The 19,398-nt window shown below is 37.6% G+C and overlaps 1 protein-coding gene across 1 annotated transcript in view; it reads right to left on the bottom strand.

The window, feature by feature from the left end:
* Positions 1 to 18,527, bottom strand: part of LPCAT2 (lysophosphatidylcholine acyltransferase 2) — an 80,453-nt gene extending 61,926 nt beyond the window's left edge. The window contains exons 1-2 of the mRNA XM_053601992.1: positions 18,210 to 18,527; positions 2,391 to 2,530 (exon numbers count right to left, since the gene is read on the bottom strand). Coding sequence (XP_053457967.1) covers positions 2,391 to 2,530; positions 18,210 to 18,380 — 311 coding nt within the window. The 5' untranslated portion in view covers positions 18,381 to 18,527. The remainder of the gene's footprint in view (positions 1 to 2,390; positions 2,531 to 18,209) is intronic.
* Between the last annotated feature and the right edge of the window lie 871 nt (positions 18,528 to 19,398).

The following is a 19,398-nucleotide window of genomic DNA, read 5'->3' as shown; positions in this document are numbered from 1 at the left end:
TTAAGTTTTTTTTTTAAGGAAGTCTTAAAAAAAATCTATATCTATATTGCTAATTGAAGCTAGCAGCAGGGCTTTACTCTAAAATACAAGAAGAAAACCAAAACATGTCACAGAATTTCATGTTAAGGTACGAGCTAATACTTACATGACTCACTTCCTACCAGGTGCCAGACACTATTCTAAATGCTTTACATACACTCATTTCCGTAATCCTTAGTCTATATTACTCAAAAAAAATCTTAATCTATATTGCTATAGCCCTCAGACATCATCAAGAATCTTCAGAAACATATTCACCATCTCACTTCCCTAGAACAAAGATGCACATCAGCAATTCTTGAAATCTGCTTTTCTTACTTTCTAAAAAGATTCTACCATTAATTAAGTCATCAAACTGTGCCAGGAACTGGGCTGGACAACTAAGACAAGTAAGATCCAGTCTCAGTCAAGTAGGAAAAGCAGAAAGTACTCCCAGAAATGCAGATGCAGGGTAGTTATCTCAGTAAGTGAGTAAGTATGTAGCTTTTCATGAAAAATAAAATACATACATCATCCAAGAGGTATCTAATGAGCGTTTTTAAAAATGGGTTTCCTATTTAATTGTCTCAACATTCTTGTAATAATACAGTGAAGAGTAATTAGCGATTGGCTCCTAATAAGTTTTTATGACTTTTATTTCACAGTAAAAAGTGAGACATAGAAAACTAAAGTACTTTTCCAGAGGCCATGGGGACTGGACCTCCCTTTCTCCCCGTTCAGGGTAGTAGTGAGATCTCTATTCACAGAAGGATACAAAGTGCACCTCTTTAACACATTTCCAAACCTCTTATTTTTTTATCTAAAGTGATGCACTATTCTGATAATGATATTTATCCCATATTCATGTTATCCCATTAAACACTTCTTTTTAAATGTTTAAAAAATGGCTCAATAATAACTTCAACACTACCTGTTTGAGAGGAGACAGAGATAATGGTGTAATTGACAAAAGTAAAAAAATTTCTAATACTTAATTCTATCTACTAATACTTATTCTATTTCCTGGATGCTTAGCCTATTTCTTCCATCATTCTAGGTTTTATAAACAACCAACAATAGAAACCAAAGAGATGATCTGAACAGATTTGGTGAGTCATGAAAAACATCCCTTGAAGTGTTGTTTTATACCACTCAAGTCTGAGTTATAAAACAAAGGAGTATGATTTGCAAGAATTGAGAATTCTCAAGGGCATGGGCAGCACTGGATTCATTTCCACTTCAAACCAGCCTTGTGTTTGATATTGACATCTGTTCGCCAGAATATGAACTGAACAGCAAACTATATTTCGTTAAAAGTTTCTAGAACAGTATTTCTCAAAATTTTTGGAGGACGTGTTCACATTTGAGATTTAGATGAAAGGAATATATTCTTGGCATGGAAAAAAAAATCCCGCATAATTTCAGAGAGTTCAAGCAGTTCCCGTAAACCTATCTGTAAATGTGGAATCCATGAAGTCCAAATTAAGAGGCCCTGGCCGGGTGTGGTGGCTCACATTTGTCATCCCTCCACTCTGGGAGGCCAAGGCAACTCCTGCTTGAGCTCAGGAGTTCAAGACCAGCCTGAGTGAGAGTGAGACTCTGTCTCTACTGAAAATAGAAAAAAAAAAACAAGCCGGGTATTGTGGCAGGCACCTGTAGTCTCAGCTACTCCAAAGGCTGAGGCAAGAGGACTGCCTGAGCCTTTGAGGTCGCTAAGAGCTATGACACCACAACACTCTACCCAAGGTGACAAAGTGAGACTCTGTCTCAAAAAAAAAAAAAAAAAAGGCAAATTAAGAGGTCCCACTTTTAAGACATACAGATACTAGCCTAAGAAGCAGGTCCATTCTGCCTTAATACTAACATTTTCAAAAGCTAGGCTATAATGGTTAATAATTAAATTGTTATTAATAATAATTACTAAAGTAATTTAAAAAATAATACGCACAATCATATCACTGTAGAAAGCATGTCATTATGTAGAGGAACAAGAATAAATGTGAAATGAGAAGCAAAAGTAAGCAAGAAAGGTTTTTTATAGCTGCAATGGTTTTAGGTATCATAACTCAATACCTTTCACAACTGAGATCTATCACTTTTTGGAAATAACTCGGAAAACAAAGTGTCTTAACATTAGAAAATTATAGCTTCAACAGAAGATTATTATTATATACTTAAGCAGTCATTTCCACATATGATAAAGTAAGACCAGTTTCATTTGAGAAACAAAAATTAACTATTGAAATTGAGGAGGCAGGAGTTTGATAAAACTATTGATCACTGACTAATCTCTGATAAACTCTTTTTTATCTTGATTTAATACTTCTTATCTTAATATTATGTGCAAATATTTGGACCTCTTTATTTCTTACCTCCTCCAGCCAGTTATTGGGTGAGTCAGCTTTTCAGGGCAGCACACTGTTGAAACTGCAGCAAATGGCCACGCCAGTAATAAAATTAATGCAACCAATAAGGCACGGATTGGAAGCAGGATGATTCCAAGAAGGAAAATCTGTAAGTTAAAAAAAAAAAAAAGAACACATGAATGGACATGACTTTAATGCATAGCCACTAAACAGAAACATGTAACAGAAAAATTTCACACCATTCATGCATACACTCAAGGATAATTTTTTTTTTTTGATACAGAGCCTCATTTTGTCACCCTCATTTTGTTGCCCTTGGCAGAGTGCCATGGCATCATACCTCACAGCTCAAACTCTTGGGCTCAAGTGATCCTCTTGCCTCAGCCTCCCACTCAAGGATAAATTGAGTATCATTCTGTATTAGACAAGGATTTAAGCATCAAGAAAAGTTAAGACATATCTAACCTCACAATGCCTACTAAATAGTAAAAGAAAAAGTGAAGAAAACCATTAAGAGACTTGATATGTGTGTTCATGGAAGTGAATAGAGGATGCGGGGGGGAACAAAGTACAGGTGTGTCTGACTCAGCAGTCAGGAAAAGCTTCCTGGAAGAGGCGTACCCTGAATAGTCTTATAACATAAGCAGAAGTTAGGTAAGAAAGAAAATCTATTTTTCTGAGTTATACGTAAAAGGAAGAATGTGAATGAAGGCATTAATGATTAAAGGGTGAAGAAGTAGAGGCATTCATTGTTTTATACACGTTTCAGACCTTTAGACCTAATAACAATAAAGAGATGGAAAAAAATAAGAATAAAAAATAAATAATAACTTGGCAGTTGTTAATTGGGATGCAATAAACATTCTTGTGCAAATATCTTTGTTGTAAAATGATTTTTGGTCATCTAGATACCTAGTAGAGGAATTGCAGGATCAAATGGGAGGTCTACTTTTAGTTCCCTAAAAGTGTTCTCCAAACTTCTTTCCAAAAGGAACATATTAGCTTGCATTCCCACCAGCAGTGCAGAAGTGCCCACTGACCCATGAATGGATTAACAAACTGTGGTATATGTGTATCATGAAATATTATGCAGCCATAAAAAGATGGAGACTTTACCTCTTTTATGTTTACATGGCTAGAGCTGGAACATATTCTTCTTAGTAAAGTATCTCAAGAATGGAAGAAAAAGTATCCACTGTACTCAGTACTATTATGAAACCAATACATAATCACCCACACTTTCATGTGAATGATAAAACACAACTACAGCCCAGAATGAAGGAGGGAAGAGGAGGGCGAGGGGAGGGGAGGGAAGGGGGGTGGTTGGGTGGAGGGAGGGTAATCCATGGGACCTCACCTATTGTGCATTGCAAGGGTACATGTCAAATTTATTAAGAGTAGAGTATAAATGTCTTAACACAACAATTAAGTGAGGTGAAAGCTATGTTAACCAGTTTGATGTAAGCATTCCAAATTGTATATAAAATCAGCACATTGTACCCCATAAATGCAGTAATGTACACAGTTATGATTTAATAAAAATAACAGATTTGTAAAATAAATAAATAAGAATGAAAAGTAAATAAATAAGAATCGTAGATAATATGTGGATGTTTACTATGTACTAGGCACTTGAAGCACTTGGAACATAGTAATTTACTAAGTGTTTATAGCCTCAAGTTGTTAAGTTGTACATACGAGAAAGGAGTGGCACAGGGAGAATTAAATTAAATTGCTTAAGATCACAGAGTTAGTAGATGGTAAACCAGGATTTGAACGGTTTGATAGAACATCTTTGATCTTAAACACAAGTACCACCTTTTAAGTGAAATAGAATGTCCTTAGGTATAGTACACCATTTTTTCTATAATTTAATTACACTACTCAAACAACTCCATACTTTTTCTTTCACCACTGACCCTTACCAGTTTGAGGTAAAAATTGCACACCAGGAAATGCACAGACATTAAGTACACAATTCAATGAGTCTTAACAAATGTATATTCATGTAACCACCACCCCAATCAAGACACAGAATATATTTACCACTACCTGACACTGAAAAACTATTTCCCAAAGTGGCGCTACCATTTTTACATCCCCACTAACAATGTTGCTCCACATCCTCACTAATATTTGGTGTTATCAATTTTTTAATGTTAGCCATTCAAGTGGCCATAAAATGACATCTCACTGTGACTCTAATTCACATTTCCTCGATGAACAAAGATACTGAGTGCTTTTTTCATGTTTATTGATCATTCCTTAAACTTCTTATATTAAGTGTTTTATCAAGTCTTTGGCCCATTTATATTGGCTTGTTAGTCTTTTTTCTTAATGAATTTGTAAGAGTTTTTTTTTTTTTTTACATATTTTGTATATAAGCCCTTTGTCAACATGTGTATTGAAAATATTTTCTTCTATTCTGTGGCTTACCTTTTCATTTTCATAATTGCATCATTTTCAAAAAGCATTTTAATTTGTATAAAGTCTAATTTATCAATTCTTATTTTATGTTTAGTTCTAAGAAGGACAAAAAAGAACTAAACACAAAATAAAAAGCTAAAACCACACAGCTTCTAGAAGAAGCATTTTAATCTATGATCTATCTCAAATTACTTTTTGTGTGTGGTTTGCAGTAGGGATCAAAGTTCATTTTTATCCACAGACTTACCCTGTCGTTCCAGCACCCTTTATGAAAAAGGTTTGATATTCTCCAGTGAATTTCTTGGCAACTTTGCCCAAAATCAATTGAACCTTTATGTGTGGGCTCTCTATATTGTTGCATTGATCTAGTCATCTGTCCTTATGTCAATATACCACTGTCTTAATTACTGTGGCTTTCAAGTAAACCCTGAAATCAGCTGGTGTGTGACTTCCAACTTTTGCTTCAACGTTTTTTTAGAAGCTATTCTCGAGCCTTTGCGTTTCCACATAAATTTTAAAATTAATTTGTCAGAATAAATACACATGTACACAAAGCCTGTTGAGATTTTTATTGAGATTTCAACTAATCTGTGTATCAATTTTCAGTAAATTATCAACCTAATAATGGTTCTCTCAATTCAGAAACATGGTATAATCTCTCCATTTATGTGAGTCTTCATTAATTTCTCATTGCAATATTTTGATACCTTCAGTGGAGTAGTCTTATGTGTTTTGGGTTAAAAGTATTTCTGAGTATTTAATATCACTTTATTCCTATTATAACTGAGATTATTTAATTTCATTCTGTAATTACTTGCTGCTAAAATATAGACATAAAATTAATTTTAATTTTTGATCTTGTATCCTATGACCTAGCCAAGTTCATTTATTGATTTTAGTAATTAGTTGTTCTGTTAATTCCTTAGGAAGTACTTCATATACAATCTATGTCATCTATGAATAAAAATAGTTATACTTTTTCCATTCTAATCTATATGCCTCTTATTTCTATTTCTTATCTTTTTTACTAACCAGGACCTCCAGTATAATGTTGAATAGAAGTGGTAAACAAGATATCTGTCTTGTTTCCAAACTTTGAGAGAAGAAGTTCAATATTTTACCATTAAAATAGTAACTGTAGGTATTTCATAGACACCCTATATCAGATTGAGAGAGTTCCCTTTTAGCCCTAATTTACTGAGAAATTTTTATCAACAGTGGGTGTTGAATTTTGAAAAGCAACTTAACAAAATTTCTGCATCCACTGAGATGATCATATGGTTTTTAACATATGGTCTGCTCACATGGAGGATTACACTTAAATTGAAATGCATATATGTTAAACCAACCTTGTATTCCTAAGATAAAACAAATTTAGAAGTTATGTACAATATTATCCTTTCTATATATTTCTGTATTTGACCTGTAGATATTTTTAAAAGGGTTCTTAGACTTATGACCATGGGGAATATTGGTCTATAATTTTCTCTTCTTGTAGTGTCTTTTTCAGTTTTTGTTATCAAGCTATGTGAAACCAGTTGGGGAGTATTCCATCCTTCTCCCCTCTCTGATAGAGCCTGCTTTAGTTTTATTGGATTCTTAAAAGTTTGACAAAATTTACTATAATATTAGCAAAAAGTTTCCTTTAAATATATATGTGTATATCTATATATACAAAAAACTTTCATAAAGGGCTAGCCATATATTCTAATTCTTGTGATTATTTCCATACACTAGATTTTTGTTCATACTACATGTGTTTCAAATTCACTGGCATAAAGTTGTTAATAATATTCCCTTATTTGCCTTTTAACCTGCAAACACATGTGTGTTCTTTTATTCTTAATACTGGTAATTTGTATTTTTCTCTCATTTTGTAGGGATTTAGCAATTCTATTACTCTATTAACCAAATGTTTATTTTGTTGCTTTTATCTGTGGTTTGTTTTCTATTTCATTTCTTATTACTCTTATCTTTATTATTTCCTTTCTTTGACTTATTTTATGTTCAATTTGTTCTTCCAGCATCTGAAGCTAAATCATTAGTTTTAAAACTTTCTTCTTTTCTCAGTATTTAAATGTATTAGTTTACTTTCAAGGACTGCTTAAACTGTGTTCTACAATTTTTTTTTTATTAAATCATAGCTGTATACATTAATATGATCATGGGGCACCATACACTTGGTTCATAGACCGTTTGACACATTTTCATCACACTAGTTAACATAGGCTTCCTGGCATTTTCTTAGTTATTTTGCTAAGACCTTTACATTCCACATTTACTAAGATTCACATATACCCTTGTAAGATGCACCGCAGGTGTAATCCCATTAATCCCCCTCCCTCCACTTACCTCCCCCCTCCCTCACCTCCCTTTCCCCCTTCTCCCTATTCTTAGGTTGTAACTGGGTTATAGCTTTCATGTGAAGGTCCTAGATTAGTTTCATAATAAGGGTGAGTACATTGGGTACTTTTTCTTCCATTCTTGAGACACTTTACTAAGAAGAATACAATTTTAATATGTAGCATTTTTGCTTTAGTTCAAAACACCCTGTAATTTCATTTACAATTTCAGAGACTATCTTAAAGTATATGCTTTGATTTCTAATTATGTAGGTTTTATCAGATTTTGTCAGATTTCTAAATGTGTAGGTTTTGATCAGATATAGTTCTGTTATTTATTTCTAATATAATTTGTCACAGTCAGAAAATATACTGTGTAATATTTCAATCTTTTGAAATGTATTAAGTGTTTTTATGTCCCAGCATTTGGTATATTTTGGTAAGCATTCTATATGTACTTGAAAAGAAAATGTATTCTGCAATTGTTGGGGGTACTGCTCCATAAATGTCACTTCCCAAAGCACTGACCCGTGTTGTTCATATCTTCTATATTAATAATCTTTAGTGATTGTCCCATCAGTTACTAAGAAAGGAATGTTAACATTCTCCGTCATGCTTTGTCTATTTCTTTGTCTAGTTCTCTGAATTTTAGCTTCATGTTTTTGAAGTTCTGATGTTAGGTACTGCTAAGTTTTTCTAATGAACTGAATTTTTTTTTTTTTTTGTAGAGACAGAGTCTCACTTTATGGCCCTCGGTAGAGTGCCGTGGCCTCACACAGCTCAGAGCAACCTCCAACTCCTGGGCTTAAGCGATTCTCTTGCCTCAGCCTCCCAAGTAGCTGGGACTACAGGCGCCCGCCACAACGCCCGGCTATTTTTTGGTTGCAGTTTGGCCGGGGCCGGGTTTGAACCCGCCACCCTCGGTATATGGGGCCGGCGCCCTACCGACTGAGCCACAGGCCCTGGAACTGAATTTTTTATTTTTATGATAAGTCCTTCTTTATATCTAATATTAAAACATGTATTGAAGTCTACTTTACCTGGTCATATGAGCTTTTTACACTTACTATTTTCACAGTACACTTTTTTCCTTCTTATTTATATATTTATATTTAAATTACATGTATGATAGATAATGTATATCTGGGTCTTATTTTTTTTTGTCAAATCTGATAATCTTTGCCTTTAAGTTAGAATGCTTGTCCATTTATACTTAATGTAACTACTGATGCATTTGGGTATAAGTCTACTATTTTGCTAATTCTTTTCTCTATGTCTCATCAGTTTATCTCTTTGTTTCTCTTTTTCTACTTTCTATGGGGGTCATAAAATTTTTCTTTAATGTTCCACTTAAATTCATTTAATGGATCCTTAGCTATACCATTTTTATAATTTTAGTCAGCAGTTCCCTTGAGGATTTAAATATGTGTCCTTAACATATGACAATCTACTCAGAGTTAATACCATCACTTCACACAAAGTGTAAAAAAAAAAAAAGTATAATTCCACACTTTCACATACCATTCTTTCAGAATTGTTATTGTTTACGTCCACATACATGCAAACATAAGAAAATACTAAAAGTTTTATATTAAGTGATCACATTTTCTAGTTCTTTCATGAAATTAAGAGAAAAAAGAGTTTCATATATTTCCTTCCATATTTACCATTTCCAGTATTCTTCATTCTTTCCTGTATATCCAAGTCTCAATCAGGTGTTATTTTCCTACAACCCAAAAAACTTCCTATACCATTTCTTGAATGCATATCTGACAATAAATTCCCTCCATTTTTACTTATCTGAAAATGTCTTCATTTTCCCTTTATCTCTGAAGAATATTTTCAATTCTTTTTTTTTGAGACACAATCTCATTGTGTTGCACTCAGTAGAGTGCCGTGGCATCACAGCTCACAACAACCCCAAACTCTTGGGTTTAAGAAATCTTCTTGCCTCAGCCTCCCGAGTAGTGGGGCTACAGGCTCCAGCTACAATGCCTGGCTATTTGTTGCTATTGTTGTTGTTGTAACTGTCATTGTTGTTTAGCAAACCCAGGCCAGGTTGGAACTCACCAGTTCCGGTGTATGTGGCCAGCACCCTAACCACTGAGCTACAAGTGCTGAGCCTGAAGAATATTTTCATTGGATATAAAATTCTGAGTTAATCCCTGGGTTGGGCTATATCCTTTTATTGGTGAATTCTAAGAATACTTTATTCAACACTCTACCCTTAGTGATAAATAATTTGCAAGTATTTCCCCCATTCTGTAAATTATCTTTTTAATATCATGGTAATGTACTTTGAAGCATAAAGTTTTTAACTTTTTTTATTTAATCATAGCTGTGTACATTGATGCAATCATGGGGTACAATGTGCTGGTTTTATATACAATTTGAAATATTTTCATCGAACTGGTTAACATAACCTTCATGGCATTTTCTTAGTTATTGTGTTCAGACATTTATATTCTGCATTTAGTAACTTTCATCTGTACCCTTCTAAGAAGCACCATAGGTGTGGTCCCACCAATTACCCTCCCTCCACCTAACCTCCCTTCCCTTGCTCCTTTCCCCATATTCTTGTGCTGTACACCATGGAATATTATGCAGCCTTAAAGAAAGATGGAGACTTTATCTCTTTCATGTTTACATGGATGGAGCTGGAAAATATTCTACTTAGCAAAGTATCTTAAGAATGGAAGAAAAAGTATCCAATGTACTCAGCCCTATTATAAAACTAATTTATAGCTTTCATAAAGTTTTTAATTTTGATGATGTCCTCTTTATCTATTCTTTCTTTGGTTGCTTGTGCTTTTGTTGTTTATCTAAGAAGCCACTGCCTAACCAAAATCATGAAAATTTATACCTATGTTCTCTTCTTTCATTGAAAAGAAAACGTATTCTGCAGTTGTCGGGGATAGTGTTCCATAAATGTCACTTCCTAAAGCACTTACCACTGTTATTCAAATCTTCTATATTAATAATCTTTGGTTTGTTTCATCAGTTACTAAGAAAGGAGTGTTAACATTCTCCATCATGTTTTGTCTATTTCTTTGTTTAATTCTCTCAATTTTAGAGATTAATTTTTTTTTTTTTGAGACAGAGTCTCACTTTGTCACCCTTGGTAGAGTGCTGTGGTGTCACAGCTCACAGCAACTTCTAACTCTTAGGCTTAAGCAATCCTCTTGCCTTAGCCTCCCAAGGAGCTGGGACTATAGGCACCCGCCACAACACCCTGCTATTTCTTTGTTGCAGTTGTTATCATTGTTTAGCAGGCTGGGGCTGGGTTCAAATACACCTGCCTTAGTGTACATGGCCAGCGCCCTTGCCATTGAGCTTCGCGCGCCACCCTTAGAGATTAAATTTTATAACATTTATAATTAGGACTTTGATCCATTTTGGGTTAATTTGAGTAGACAGAAGATAAAGATCCAACTTTATTAACTTGCATATGTCAATCCAATTGTCCCAGACCATTTGTTGAAAAAACAAAACTTTGGGCAGTGCCTGTGGCTCAGTGAGTAGGGTGCCGGCCCCATATGCTGAGGGTGGCGGGTTCAAACCCAGCCCCGGCCAAAACTGCAACAACAACAAAAATAGCCAGGCGTTGTGGCGGGCGCCTGTAGTCCCAGCTGCTCGGGAGGCTGAGGCAAGAGAATCGCGTAAGCCCTAGAGCTGGAGGTTGCTGTGAGCTGTGATGCCACAGCACTCTACTGAGGGTAATAAAGTGAGACTCTGTCTCTAAAAAAAAAGAATCCTTTTTATTTCTTCATGTGGATTTGAGTTATTGTTCAGTATCCCTGCATTTCAGCCTTAGGGACTCTCTTTAGAATTTATTTTAGAGCATGTGTACTAAGAACACATTCTCTCAGTTTTTGCTCATTTCTACTTTATTTTCGAAGGACAGTTTCCACTATACAATTCTTTGTCTACAGTCAACTTCTTTTAGCACTTTCAATATGTTATCCTACTCCTTTCTGGTCATCTTAATAAGCAGTCAGCTATTAATCTTATAGAGGATTCCTTGTACATGATGAGTTATTTCTTTCTGCCTTCAAAACTATTTTTCTTAGGCTTACAACAGTTTATGATATCTCTAGAAATAGATATCTTTAAGTTTATTCCACTTGGACTTTCTTGAGCTTCTTGGCTCTTCACATTAAGGTTTTTCATGAAATTCAGCAAGTTTGGGGACATTATTTCCACAACTATTTTTCTGCCCCTTTCTCTATCCTTTCCTGGGACTCCCATTATAAATATGTTGATACATTTGATAATGTCCACAGTTTTCTTCATCTTTCTTTTTCTTTATGTTCCTCAAACTGAGTAATTTCAATTGAACTGTATTCAAGTTTGCTGATTGTTTTTTCTGTTTAATCTATTGAGGCCCTCTTGTAAAGTTTTCATTTCAGCTATTGTGCTTTTCAACTCCAGAAATTTGATTTGGCTAGTTAAAAAAATCTTTACTGGTATTATTCATTTGCTACATACAATATTTTACATTTTTCTTTCGTTCATTAGACATAGTTTTTTTGGTGTTCTTTGACTATATTTAAATTATCTGATTTAAAGTCTTTGTATAGCCCCAAAGTCAGGGCTTCCTCAGGAAACATTCGTATTGATGAGTTTTTGTTGTTGTTGTTTACTATTTACAGGCCATGCTTTATTGTTCTTTGCACATCTTGCAATTTTTTAATGAAAACTGAACATTTTTAAAAATGTAACAAAACAACTCTGAAAATACAGGGTATCTGTAAAGTTCGTGTGCAATTCAAAATAGTTGCCTATTTTAAATTGCACACAAACTTCATAAACATCCTGTATAATTCTCCACCCTTACTGGGTTTGTTGCGGTTGCTGCTTGCTATTGTTGTTATTTATTTTTTTAGTGACTTTTATAAATTAATTTTATAAACTTTATATTCTTCGTCATGTGTGGTTACTGAAGTCTCTGATCAGTTAGAAGATAGTCAGCTAATAATTAGAGATTTTCTTCAGTGCCTGGAACCAATAAGTTTCCTGGTGTTTGCAAAGAGTTCCTGTGTCCATTTTGGGTCACACCAAAACACTCAAGCCAAGTAGAAGATCACAGCTCTATTTTACCCTTCTTCCTGCTTGTACAGAACTTCAATGTTAGTCAGAGGTACTAAGAAAGCTTAGAGTATTTTTAGAACTTTTCAGGACATATACATATCCTTGAGCATGCATACAGCCCTACATATGTAGATAGCATTCTAGATTCCCAGGAATATATAGCAAAGGGTTCAAAGTCTCCTATAGATACCTCATCCCCTACCTATTTCTTTTAGGCTTTTTTGGCTAGCCTATTATTTGCTCCAACTGGCACTGCCTCAGGCAGCTGTGATGTTAAGCAATTGTCTCTGATTTTTTAAAAAAGGCAGGATTTCCGTATGTTGTCCAGGCTAACGCCAAACTCCTGGACTAAAGTCAGTCTTCTGCCACAGCCTCCTGAGCAGCTGTAATTACAAGTGAATGCCATTGTGCTCAGCTTCCCTCTTATTTTTTTTTGACAAATATCCTGAAAAAGGGCTATTTTCATTGCAAAAGCTCCAAGACAAATCAAATAAAGACAACTTTGGCAAACAAGGTCTTTGAGGCAGCCACCAGACCAAGCAAATAATGATAATTCTCTGGGAATGGAGACTTGAAGCTCCAACACTATTTTTCCCTCTTTAGTGGCTACCAGGTTGCTGACTTTTACTGTAAATGCAGGATGTTGGTTTTAAAGGCTACTACAGAGCTGAGAAGAGGGAATGAGAATAGAGTAAGTTAAATTCTCATAAAATTTATTGTTTTGAACAGGAGTCAGCACTCTTGAATGCTGGACTAGTGCTCTCTAGACAATTGAAAGCATTTGCTTAATTTTCAGAGCTATAACAAAGTTTATTTTACTTTTAAATTTTTTTATTTTTTGCTAGTGTTTTCATTGCTTTTATGGAGAAGATGATTTTCAGAAGTCCTGATAATCTTTTAATCTTTTATATCATATAATTTTTGTTGATGTCCTACCTCAATTTTTTTATTCAGCTTTTTAGGTTGAATAATTTTTAATGACTTACCTTCAAATTCACTAATTCTTTTCCTCTACAATATCCAATGAGCTGATAACTCCATCTAGTAAGTTTTTCATTTCAGATACAATAATTTTCAGTTTTAGAATGTCCATTTGATTTTCTTTACAATTTCTATTTCTCTGCTAAATTCCCTCCAACTCTTCACTCATATGACATTCTTTTCCTTTAAGTCCACGGGCATGTTTATAAAGTGACTTTAAAGTATATATATAGGTCAAAACCCACATCTGGTCATTTTAGGGTCTATTTTTATTTCCTCCTTTTTCTTTTGACCATAAATCACATTTTCCTATTTCCTTGAATTCGTAGTGTTGTTTTTACATTATACTGGCCCTTTTAGAAGATATATTGCAGATATTCTAGATTCTGTCATTATTCTCTGAAGAGTGATGATTACTCTTCTAATATATAGGTAAAATAATGGCTAATTACTGTCTCTAAATAGAGACTCAGTTTTATACTTCATTAGAAATTGTTTGAAGTTTGCCTTTGGTCTTAGACAGGGATATAGCTTTTCTCCTAAAGTGTCACTTTTGTCAAGTTTCAATGTAAAGCCTGAGGTTTTACCAGGACCCTTTTATTTGGTGGGATTCTAACCATGGTGTCCACTAGTTATAATGTCTGCTCAGCTTCTTCATTCTTCCAATTGTTGCTTTCCGCTAGGGTCTTTGAAATTTTCTTTGAAAACACAGTTTGGAAATCAAGAATTTGAAGAAATTTATGTACCAATTTGGGAGCTCTTTCATCTCTAGCTTCTTCCTTTCTGACATTTCTCCTCTCAATTTCCAGCCACACCAGTAGCCTTGAACTCTGTGATCTGATACATCAGGCCAATAAAAATGAAGCTTTATCAATCCCCTCCCAAGGTGTCAAGCAAGAACTTTCAGGGAAAAAAGTGAGTGGTTGGGCGAATCACACATAGTATAATACTATTCCATCATGGAACAAATATCCTTCGGTTTTTGTTTAATTTTTGTCACTCTATCATGCCTTCATTTAAGATAGTTTTATATATTTTGACCAGGACTTAATATTACTGTCTATTGGAAAGTTTTTCTAAATGATACTCTACCATTTCTAGGACCAAACCAGCTCTGTTAAATTATTTTGCACTTAAAAAATGTAGGGCAACACCTGTGGCTCAAGGAGTAGGGTGTCAGCCCCATATACCGGGGTGGGGGTGGGGGGGTTCCAGTTTTCCAAAACTGCAAAAAAAAAAAACCAGAACTGGACTTACAAATCCAGTGAAACTCTGCTATCATTTTTCTTCTTATAAAATAGTATATGTATAAGGTAAGACAAATAGGAGTTCCAGAACTATAACATAGAAGGCATCTTGGATCTAGAAGATGTTTCTTGAAACTCTATATACATGGTAGGCAAGTTACTTTTAGATAAAGTTATATTTAGGGTAGGTGGTATGACTGAGTGGTTGCTGTACTAGAGAACAGTACTGTGGAGAAGATGACTTCTTAAGTCACTCTGGTAGGTCATTAGCTGAGATCCTTTTCAAAGAGGTCTCATTACTAGAAGACAAAGAAATAACCTTGACTCAAAGAAAGGAGCTTATATAAGATAGAACCTGAAGAAAGAGCTGGAATGAGGTGAAAGTACATATACTTAAGATTCACTCATATCTATACTGAGCAACCAATATGGATTTTAATTGAACAAGTTGCCAAATATTGGGCAGCTTTTTTTGTGTGCTATTTTTAAGATTTGCAACAAATAGTACTTAACGGTACATCAATTTTGAGGTAACTCTTTGATAAATTAAGGGGACCATCCACTGTATTTCCATTTGGTAATATGTCATCTGTGTAGGGGCAAGCTTTCTCTCAGGGTTATTCCGTGGTTTTCTTTCATGTCACTTATGAAAACATGGAATTATATATTTTTGTACTCATTTAACTTTCTCAGTGAAATGTATGTAAGGACAACAGTCCTTAAGTAAGACATTGATCATCATTCAAGATTAAATTTAGTGAATTTGATCATTTAATGTAAGTTAATCACATTAAATCATACTTCAGTGACAGTGTGCCCATCTTTTAAAATGGATAATATGGACAATATTCTGTTACAACCACCATTTAAGTCATTAAAACCTCTTTGGTATCTTTGGCCTATATGAGTTTTAAAAATGTTTCCCAGGGTGGCACCTATGGCTCAATGGAGTAGGGCACCGGCCCCATGTACTGGAGGTGGCGGGTTCAAACCCAGCCCTGGCCAAAAACTGCAAAAAAAAAAAAAAAAATGTTTTCCATACCCAGACCATGTTTAAGTCCATTCAATCCAAGTAGCAAATTTTATGAACAGTGTATGATTTGTATACAACAAATAGCATAACTACCAATTTTAAGATCAGCAAACAATACCATATTCTTTCATAATTTCAGTTAATTTTAAAACTCCTTTGTGGTATTACTATTCCAATTTAATAAATGAGAAAAATACAGTTTAGAGAGATTAAGTGACTTAGCCAAAGTTACATAACTAACAAATAACCAGGCCTTTCTGACTAAGACTAGATATCTTTCCAATTATACAACTTCCACAGTTTTTTGGGAGAGCTCTTTAAACATTACCAACCTAAGAAATTAAAAACTTAACATTTTACTGTAGGTACAATATAAATATTTAGAAATATGCCACTCTGACCCTCACTTTAAAATGAATCAAATAGATGGCATATTTTCATTTAAATACAACTGATTTGAGTAAATCAGACTAAATTTAATCTTGAATGAGTCATTGATTTACAAGTGTTTCAGACATTTTAAGATACAAAGAAAACATCTATCCATTTAAATACATGAACATCAAATTTCTTAACTTTTGGTATTTTTACAAAGAGGTTATTACTACATTCTTTATTTTCCCCTTCCTCTCTTATACTTCTTTAACTAGACACCCATCTACAAAATTATTCTAACCACCACAGCATGCTGTTTAGACTAGCCCTTAACTTGCACCCACTTTAGAGGACAGTGGTCTTGGTGCCTAAAAGCAGGCTGCAAAAATTACACAACTTCAGATGGAAAGCAAAGAAATGTATGAAATGGAAAGGAAAACATTAAAACTATTTTCCCCTTGCAGAACACACAGAGCCAATGCAGTTTGCAGAGCTATCTTGTTCTCTTATCACTAACTTCAACAAAGAGGAAGTTCAGAGAATGAGTGTAACTGCTAATGGTAAAAGCAGCCCTTTACAAGAAACTTCCTTTGTATACAGTATAGCCATTTTAAAAGTGAAAGACAGTCTGGGGTACCTCTCAGTCTTGAATTGAAAAATTTTTGAGGAAAAACAAATTCAAGACCCAAAATGCTTGAACACCTTAAGCTCACAGTTTTTTACCTTTTCTTTGATTTCTGATTTCCTACCCTTGCTGCTCCTGCTCAGCTGGATCATTCCAGCCTTACCCGTTGTTCTAATCCAGAGCTGGGCTCTGTGCCTTCTCCTTCACTCTATCCATCCCAGACTGACTCTTCTCCTTCTCCAAGGCAAAAAACTAAACTAAACTAAACTAAACTAAAAACACTTCCAGACCTACTCTCCTGCGGGGTATCCGCCTCCCACTACCCTCTCACAATCTCAAGTTGAAGGTTCTGTCGGATTCGCTCCCCCTTCTTAGGCATGGAATATCACTTCTCCCACTGGCCGGATCAGCCTCTTCCTGTTTCAGATCCTCTCGGGTTCCCTTGTGCTCCTCTGCTCCGCGTCTTCCCTTCTCACACCCTCACACCACCGTCCAAATGTCTTCAGTTCTCAGGCCCACACCTCTGCCCCTTTCAGACTCACGGACCCTCTTCTCTCAGATCTACAGTTCTTTCTTTCTCAGACGCCTTTGCTTCCCAAACTCAAGCCTCCCTCAGATCACCTCCCCAGTCAGACCCACGCCCCCTTTGAGCGCCCTCTGCTCCACGCTCAAATCCCCCCCGCCCCCTCAGATCACCTCCCTGGTGAGACACACGCCCCCCTCAGATCACCTCCCTGGTCAGACACAGCCCCCCTCAGATCACCTCCCTGGTCAGACATAGCCCCCCTCAGATCACCTCCCTGGTCAGACACAGCCCCCCTCAGATCACCTCCCTGGTCAGACATAGCCCCCCTCAGATCACCTCCCTGGTCAGACACACGCCCCCCTCAGATCACCTCCCTGGTCAGACACACGCCCCCCTCAGATCACCTCCCTGGTCAGACACAGCCCCCCTCAGATCACCTCCCTAGTCAGACCCACGCCCCGATCCGGTGGCCCTCCACAGTCAGACCCCTGCTCCCTTCATGTCACCTCCCTGGTCAGACATAGCCCCCCTCAGATCACCTCCCTGGTCAGACACACGCCCCCCTCAGATCACCTCCCTGGTCAGACACAGCCCCCCTCAGATCACCTCCCTAGTCAGACCCACGCCCCGATCCGGCGCCCTCCACAGTCAGACCCCTGCTCCCTTCATGTCACCTCCCTGGTCAGACACAGCCACCCTCAGATCACCTCCCCAGTCAGACACACGCCCCCCTCAGATCACCTCCCCAGTCAGACCCACGCCCCCATCCAGCGCCCTCCACGGTCAGACCCCCGCTCCCTTCATGTCACCTCCCTGGTCAGACACAGCCACCCTCAGATCACCTCCCCAGTCAGACTCACGCCCCCTTTGAGCACCCTCCACTCCACGGTCAAATCCACGCTCCTCCCCCCCTCACATCACCTCCCTGGTCAGACACGCGCCCCCTTAGATCACCTCCCTGGTCAGACACACGCCCCCCTCAGATCACCTCCCCAGTCAGACCCACGCCCCCATCGGGCGCCCTCCACGGTCAGACCCCCGCTCCCTTCATGTCACGTCCCTGGTCAGACACAGCCCGACTTAGATCACCTCCCTAGTGAGACACAGCCACCCTTAGATCACCTCCCGGGTCAGACCCACGCCGCCCTGGGCCGCCCTCTTAGGTCCACGCCCCTCACCTGGACCCGCCTGGCTGCGCCGATCTGCGTCTGCTGCACGAAGGGGTTCGGCACCGGCGGCGGGAAAAAGGACGCCTGGCGTGGCACCATGGACTGCCGCACCCCTGCGTCGCCGACGCCTGCGCCCGGCACAGTGGCAGCCACCGCCGCCGCCTCAGCGCACCGGCTCATGGCTGAGCCAGGCGTGGGACCCGACAGAAGGTACCAAAGAGGAGCGCGCTGGAGAGCGTCACGGTGGAAACCCAGCCGGAGTCTCAGGGAGTCCCAGCCAAAGGCGCCTCTGGGGTACCTCTGCGCAGGCGCAGGTCACCAAGACGCGGCGTTGTTGCCCCGCCCTGGTCCCACCCTCTTAGGTATCTGGCTCCTCCCTCTTGGGGATAGAACCCGTCCCCTTGGAAGTGAAGGCTTTGCAATGACCCAGTTCTTTATTCTTAACACTCGACTGAGAAGCGCTTTAGGCAGAGTTTTAGCAGACCTGGATTTTCGATCCATTTTATTGGTCTGTAATGTTGGCCAAAATGCTGTCTCCATGAACCTTAGATGCCTTCTTCTGTAAAATGGAGATAAACATAACTCAGGTAATCAGAACCTGGATCCAGAAGTACTAGAAGAAACCACTTCCCCTGGACTGTTATTTATGCATTAAATATTAAATGCATAAATATTTCCAGAGTAGGGTTGTTTACCTGTGTTTGATTCTTGGTGTATGTTTTGTTTTTGCATAAACCAATTTGTTGGTTTCAACAAAAAAGTCCTGATACAGAAATTGGTAGCAGGAAGTGGAATCGGTCACACTCAAAACATATGGACTGATGGAGGAAGATCATTTTCCAGAGGAAAATTGAGCTCCTTTTACTAGAGAAGGCAGGAGCAAGTTGCCCTCCACACTAGATGAGGAACCTGACTCAGAAAAGGGAAATGACTTGAGCTGTGGCTCCATTTCACTCTGAGGAAGTTCAAGGCCCTGTATGGACCTATATGGGGGGATGGAGGAGGGAGAAGAAGAGGACCTGAGAACAGCTGGTCAAGCCCTGAGGGGCTGGAGTTAAAAGGTAGAAATCATAAACAATTCATCCTTGCTGCTCAACCCTGCTTGTAGCAAGCAAGTAGGCCAGAGTGAGAATTTAAGTATGAGCCCTGGAATGGCTGCTCCTCCAAACATATGCACTGAATCACCCAATCTTCCAAT

The sequence above is a fragment of the Nycticebus coucang genome, chromosome 2 (genome assembly GCF_027406575.1).
Source record: "Nycticebus coucang isolate mNycCou1 chromosome 2, mNycCou1.pri, whole genome shotgun sequence".
In the NCBI taxonomy this organism is placed as follows: Eukaryota; Metazoa; Chordata; class Mammalia; order Primates; family Lorisidae; genus Nycticebus; species Nycticebus coucang.
This window is presented reverse-complemented; position numbering and strand designations above follow the sequence as displayed.